Genomic DNA, 7252 nt, shown 5'->3' with positions numbered 1-7252 from the left:
ATACCAGGAGCTGATGGAACGTATCCTGGAGGTATCCGTCCTGGAACTGTGACACCAGAAGCTGACGGGAGATATCCTGGAGGTGTCCGTCCTGGAACTGTGACACCAGGAACTGACGGGAAGTATCCTGGTGGTATTCAACCTGGTACTGTGATACCAGGGACTGACGGGACATATCCTGGTGGTATTCAACCTGGTACTGTGATACCAGGAGGTGATAGAACATATCCACCTGGAACTATAATCACAGGAGATCGTGGACCATATCCCATCCAGCCTGGAGGAGTCTTACCTGGTGGTGTTGGGACGTACCCAGGTATGCAACCTGGAGTCCAACCGGGACAAGGTATCTATCCTCCTGGTGGCATCGTAACTACTTCGGTAGCAACAGGTTCCACTACTGTCACTGGTGTTGGAACTTACCCAGTTGGTACCGCACCTGGAACAGGCTTACCAAGTGGGACATATCCGGGAATTCCTGGTACAGGAACTTATCCCGGAACTGGAGTCTATCCTGGTGGTGTTCGACCTGGTATTCCAGGAACAAGTGTCGGGACATATCCTGGCAGTGTTGTCCCAGGAGGAACAACAACTCAAGGAGTTTATCCTAGTGGTGGACAACAGACTGTTATATCCTATCCCCAAGGTATTCCATCAGGCACTTTACCTAGTGGAAGTCAAGTTCCTGGTACGACTGCAGATTCAACATCTGGCACTGGTACACAAGTAATAACTTATCCAGGTGGTCAACCAACAAATGGTCAAGTGGTTTACCCAGGTTCTAGTGGTACTATTCAACCTGGCAAAATTCCTGATACAACAGGCAGTGTAACGGGTACTCAAGTTACGTATCCAAGCGTTACATACCCTGGAACTATTCCAGGTACATATCCTGGTGGTGCACAACAAATTACTCCTCCCGGTGGTACCTTATATCCTGGTCAAGTAATCTACCCAGGTGGCCAAGTGCCAACTTATCCAGGTGGACAATATCCAGGCACGGGTATCGGAATTCCAGGAACAGGAGGTGTTCAGTATCCACCAGGCACAACAGGAGGGACTGGTGTCACTGGGCAGTATCCTGGTCAGCTTCCAGGCGGAATCAGTGTTCAGGGAGGAGATGGTCATCGATATCCAGGAAATGGTTATCCGGGAATGGTTGGAACTGCAGGTCCCGGTGAAGCTTCGCAATACATACAAACTGGCGGACCAACTAGACCGGCGGGTGTGGCGGATGACGGTGCCGAGTCACAGGCGTCGAGTTCCGTACAACAGCAGGCAGACTCAGGCACTCAAGCAAGCGCATCGGCTCAGGGTAAATACGGATCGGGCACAGCTCAGTCGCAAGTCACAGGTACCTACAGCGGTTCCGGCACCTTCTCGGCCCAGGCTGGCACCAGCGACGCCAACAAAAGTGCTCAAGCCGAGGTCAGTGGCGGTAAAGAAGGAGCTACCAGCAATGCACAAGGCGTCGCCGGTTACGGAAAGAGTCAGACGCAGGTTCAACTGGATTCCGACTCCGGAGCTACCTCGACGGGTGCTCAGAGCAGCGGCTGGAACCATGGTACCAATTCGCAAGTGCAAGCAAGCTCCAAGGGCGGAATGGCGGATGCTCAGGCCAATGGTGAAGGCAATACTTCCAGCCAAGCGCAGATCGGCTTCCAGCCGTACTTGAAGGACGACGATGAAAAGGTGGAGAAGCATGCGAGGCCATTTCGCGGTAGCGGAACGGCGTCGGCTCAGAGTGGCACTCATCGAGGTCAGTCCCAGTCGCAGCTGCAAGGTTCCTTCCAATATGGGATCACGTACAACGGCGCAGCGCAAGCCGGTTCCGGATCCGGCGCCGCATCTTCGCGGAAGCCTTTCAACTTCACCGACACCGAACTCTTCAAGCCCTTCAAACAGTCTCCTCCTTTGAAGCGACCGACGAATGTTGACAGCGCAGCACAATCGAGTCCGTCGACAAGTTCGAATTACGACAACAAACCGGACGAAAACAAGCAGAATCGCGAGCAAGGTTTGCAAAGCAGTTCAACCTCGAGGCAGACCGTCGTCCTGGCTTCCAAGAACAATCTGGACGACGCTGCCGACAAGAAGGTGCTAGCTACCGAGAAACCGCGAACGGACGACACGACGTACGACGAATATGACGACGACTATGCGGATGAAGATGATTATCCTACGACAGCGGGTTCGAGGTTGACAATCAAAGAGAAGTTCTCGGGAACTTTTCCGAGTCCGAGCCCGAATCATCAGAAACTCGATAAGACCTTTCAGCAGCAAAGTCGCAGTCAGTCGCAGATGATACAGGTCGCTAAGGGGAATCAATACAACGTTCACGTTAGCCAAGACTCAAACGTCCCGCGAACGGGTGATACTCTGCAACCGGGACAATCCGTGTCAGGATACACCATCCCGCCTGGTTTCCGTGGCCGAGTGATGTCGACCTCCGGCACAGAGACCGTTGCTCAAGGCGACGGCAAGTCCCAGTCGCAGACTGTATCTTTGGTACCAAAGGACTTCAACAATACCAGGTCACCGCCCACGGAGACTAGATCGCTTCAGACAAATTACGAGCGTTACGTCGGCCGACATACGTCGAAGAGCCAAGGATCTCCCGTTAATCAAAACACATCTTCCGATAAGCACACGAGACCTACTCCGGCGATAGCGGCGAAGCCGAGTTATTACACCGTGACCAACAGTTTCGCTGGCAAGATGAACGGCAACAATGAACCGAGAAAGTACGAGCATCGATATTACACAAAAAGTTCCACCTGTGGCTATTTCACGTTCTCCTGCAACGTCGTGTACGGTTCCAACGGTAGGACAAAAATCTGCAAGCCGAAAGTGCCGACGTATCCCGATGGCAGGCCTATGAGGTGTTGAATCATCAAAATATATATTGGATGCAACGACAATTATTTCTCTAAAGCATCCTGCATTTTTCACTTCGTTGTATAGTACAGTGGAATTTACGTGACTCGCTTAGGTCGTAGATTAGGTCGTATTTGACTAATTGCTTTCGTGCGCGTCGACATTGTAACTTACTCTATCATGAATTCGAGTAGTACATTTCCCTCTTCAGCAGCTTTCAACAAGTAAAATAAATGTAGAAGTAAAACAAATACAATAAAAAACTTTCGTTCCTATGGATTAGTATATAAAGACTATAATCTTTCGGGGAATCCACAGGATTGCAAGTTGGACGGCATAAATATTACGTGTACAATACTACAATTTCTTTATTGAGGTACTTCCAAATTATTGACTGTATAGCATGGTGAACATGTTACATCTCGCTGCTATTTATTAAATTTTATCAATAAAATACATTTTAACTAGAAAAAAAAACTTTTTTCGCCTTCTTCTCATTGGTTAAGAAATATAATTCACGACAATTTTCTCAATTTGACATAAGTGATTGTATTGTATAAAAGTTTAGATTTTATCTACAACTCGGCATATCTGCGACATGCACCCGCGGATATACATGCAGATAGAGTATTGCTTCAATTTATACTACATAGATTTTCGGTATTGACATAAAATGTTCAGTTATAAATATCAGGTATCGTATCTTGTACATACTGTATCTCGCTACTCGATTTCGGCAGTCTTTTGCGAGACGAAAAATACATGACGAAACAAAATGTTTCATTACACATATATTTCGCGAACATGTATATATGTATGTTTATATATATATACAATATCTTTACATTAATTAAAAAAAAAGAAACTTACAAAAGAAAATAATGCGGAATGTAAACTGTATACAAAATGCACATTGATGACAAATGAAAAGAGGAAAGATACTTAGTTCATAATTTACAAAAGTAGAAAAACGAATATGAGCAACAATGAAATGATTATTTACAGGAAACAATAATAAAAATAAGCATGATCTCTCTGTCATGACTGAGTAACTATTGAACAGCAAATACTGCAGGTGATCCATCACTCATATTGTTCAATAGATAATTAAAATTGTACGTTATCGATTATGACACATAAATAACATGACGCAACATATATTTACATGTATGTTTCTAGAAGTATTGACGTGTTCATTGTTAAACATAGTAGGCGCGTAGCTCATGATTATTCGATACGTACAATTCATTTAGCGCAGAGTAAAAGATTAAAAAAAGAAAAGGAAAAAAAAACTGTTGTCAAGTACTTGTTCTGTACTTTAGGCCCACTACGAGATCACCTATCCATTTGCATCTTCGCTATCTGACTTAAACACTTCATCGCTATATCGGCACAAGCGAATACTAGGCTTGTTACCGTTCGTAGACTGTAATTTCGTCCAATTATTGTTTTATCGATTCAAAAGCGACGGCTATATTAGTAACGTACCTTCAGTGTATTCACTGGAATTGTTGGCTTGAAATTCTTGCTTGCCAGTCCCGTCTACTTCAGCATCCGTTGAAATTTCGTGCGTCTCGTTACTGTAATAAAGTATATTTTTGAAGTTCTAATGTAGAAGCTCGTGAATATGAGCTATACATACCGACTGCTTATCCTGCTTACCTATTTCTAAAATGTTCCAGTTGTACGTTTGCAGATTCCAATTGCTCCATAAGATTCTCGTTGGTTCGTTGCAGTTTCCGTGCGCTGTTCGTAGCAGCGTCAACTTCATCCTGAGCAGCGGCCAACTCTTTCTTCAACTCCTCGACTCTCGCTCTCACTCGCTTCACCTCCGCCTCGTATTGCTCGGACCGTCTCATCGCGTGCGATAACTCTGTTGTTTTCTCCGCCAAGGATTGTTTCAGTGCCGCCTGATATTGCTTCACTTCAAGTAATACCTACGAATATCGCACGGGAGAGATAAAGTAATAATAACCATTTTAAGAAGCATTATTAATTTGATAAGATTATTGAACGGACCATGTTGCGAACTAGAATTTCATGCTGCAATTGTCTCGTATCTGTGTCGGCCGTAGATACCGGCCGTGGTCGTCGCGATTCTATTCTCTCTTGCAGCTCGTGTAATTTTAAGCGGAGCAATTTGTTCTCTCGTTCCAAAGAAATCTTCTCAGTTTCTAGTCTCTCCCTTTTACTCCACTCTGCTGCATTTTCAGTTTGAAGTTTCTCCAGCTAAAATTTTGAAATTTAAAAATGTAAAAACACATCTACATGATACAATATATAATGTGAATAAAAGTAAACAATTAACTTAAACTTTTTCAATTATTTTTAAACAAATAAATGTGACTGCAAGTATTTATATAATGTAAATGACTTACTTCTGTCCTCAATTCCGTCAAACGACGGTCCATGCTCTCTCCGTTATTTGTATTGTCTATTAAATCTGCTATATGTTCGTCACTAAGTTCGAGTTGAAAACGTTCTTTTAGCTCCGATAGTTCTCTCATCGCATCGGCTCTACTCTCAGATAATTCCTCACATTGCTCCCTTAATTGTTTAACTTCGGCTTTCAATTTTTCCACAGTCCGGTGCAGAGAATTGTTTTCCCTTACAGAACAAAAGTAAAATAAATTTATGTGCGATGTAATCAATTAGCTTTGTGCATTGACATTCATGCAGGACTTACTCTCTTTCCACAGAAATAGTTTTCGTTGCTTCCTCCAACTTTATTTGCAACGTTGACATTTTTTGAGTTACACACTCCTCATTATACATATCTAACGGTGATTGTTTCTCTAGTCCATCCTTTTTGGCGTTACTATCCGCGACTAGTTTTGTGACGTTTTTATCTAGCGAGTTACTGGGACTTTCCTTATACAATTCTACCGCGTGCTTCGGCACGGCACCTTGCAAGACGTACTCCTCGATATCCCTTTCTGGTAGGATATTGTGAACTCCCGAAGCGATATTCGATGCTTCATGCGAATTTTTACAAGATAGCATATCCCTTTGTGCACCTAACGCTTCGCTGGCTTCGATGTTATTATAAAACTCTAGCTGCTCGTCCAACCCGAAGGTAGCTCTCAATTGCGGATCTGATTCCAGAATGGTAAAGATCTGTTGATCGAACTGCCCGGCGTGTTTCAAGAGTATCATGTGTATCTTTTCCATCTCCTTCTTCAGCTGTTCGTTCTGCAGCTCCAATTCTTGAGATTCGTGCTTGAAAGTATTGGTATCTTTGACAGCGATCTCCAATTTCGCCCTCAGAGCCTTTGCCTCGTCTCTAGCAGCATTCCTCTCGTTCCTAACTTTGCTCCATTTCTCACGCCAATTAGCAGTACAGTCAGACCACCATCGCATCGTCTTCTCCATCTGCGCCGCTCGCGCCCTTGCCTCCTCGAGCTCCCGCTGTCGTAAGGCCTGTTTGATGAGAAAACATATGTAGCATCTAATCGACAAAGTAACTGGTAAAAAAAAAAAACAATACTATGGCCAGCCAAAAGCATCAGGAAATGCCATTTACAATCAATAAGGCAAAATTAAGATTAAATATTTAAAAAATCTGAATATTGTAAAGTATTAAATAATGTTCCGATTAGAATATAGAGGAAAATAAATAGTAAATAATGGCAGTAGATAGGTAACTTCGCTTTATTCACTAAAAAAAGGTTTACTCATCTGCAAAGTGACCACCCTGAGAAATGAAGTGCTCATATGATATTATACATTTGCTGCTACTTTTCGCAGAATACACTTGAATATGTGACATAATAATACGATACGCTTATGATATAATCATGACATAAACAAAAGTAAACATGATGTTATGAATAAGAATAGGACGCGACTAAAGCTACATAACGTTAAGGGATTTATAACTGATACGACACGATTTGGTCTGCAGCGTCTGCAGAAAGTCTACCTCTTTGGACTCCCACTCGCTGTCCGCGTAACGCGACGAGGACGGCACCTCATGCTCCCGCATGTATCGTCGCGAGGAGGTCCCGCTTGTCGTCGACTGTGCCATGACGCGAGTAACCTAAAACTTTGTTTTCGCTGAACGTCCCCTCGGGCGAACTCTCCCCAAACGATGCTCCTTGCCTTCGCGGTACCTCCAGGCACCGATTTAATGCCGATCAAGCATTGTTCCTCTCTCGATCGCGCCGTTTAAATGCCAGACTCGATTGAACAACCAGAGAGAAACCTGAGAGTCTCGGTCCATCCGGATCATTCCGTTCCAGCGCTCCAGCGGACGTATAATACTGACGCGCTGCCTGAGAAAGTGGACGTCAACTGACGTCAACTACGTCGTTACGCTCGGTAACAACGGTACACACATGGTTCGTGTCCGAACTACTCGTATACGTGACGTAAT

At 44.3% G+C, this 7252-nt stretch overlaps 2 protein-coding genes across 3 annotated transcripts; one reads left to right on the top strand and one right to left on the bottom strand.

The window, feature by feature from the left end:
• Positions 1–3: 3 nt before the first annotated feature.
• On the top strand, positions 4–3143 carry LOC112468874 (elastin-like; the record flags this gene model as incomplete). Its single annotated transcript, XM_025038247.1, has 1 exon — positions 4–3143. A coding segment is annotated over one exon (2886 nt), but the record flags the coding sequence as incomplete, so codon positions are not given.
• Positions 3144–3220: 77 nt separating this feature from the next.
• LOC112468875 (coiled-coil domain-containing protein 102A-like) lies at positions 3221–7132 on the bottom strand. 2 transcript variants are annotated; one of them, XM_025038249.1, is made up of 7 exons: positions 6800–7132; positions 5564–6297; positions 5256–5484; positions 4897–5106; positions 4540–4814; positions 4366–4457; positions 3221–4303 (listed from the first exon to the last, which is right to left on the bottom strand). In XM_025038249.1, exons 1-7 carry the CDS (start codon positions 6902–6904, stop codon positions 4290–4292), a joined length of 1659 nt encoding a protein of 552 aa, XP_024894017.1. In that variant the 5' UTR covers positions 6905–7132; the 3' UTR covers positions 3221–4289. The 2 variants fall into 2 exon arrangements, with proteins under 2 accessions (XP_024894017.1, XP_024894016.1); XM_025038248.1 differs by having other exon boundaries at positions 3221–4457.
• Between the last annotated feature and the right edge of the window lie 120 nt (positions 7133–7252).

Source organism: Temnothorax curvispinosus, unplaced genomic scaffold (genome assembly GCF_003070985.1).
Source record: "Temnothorax curvispinosus isolate PA1 unplaced genomic scaffold, ASM307098v1 QBEX01002198.1, whole genome shotgun sequence".
Taxonomy (NCBI): domain Eukaryota; kingdom Metazoa; phylum Arthropoda; class Insecta; order Hymenoptera; family Formicidae; genus Temnothorax; species Temnothorax curvispinosus.
Note: the sequence above shows the minus strand (reverse complement) of the source record. Positions and strands in the feature narration are given on the sequence as shown.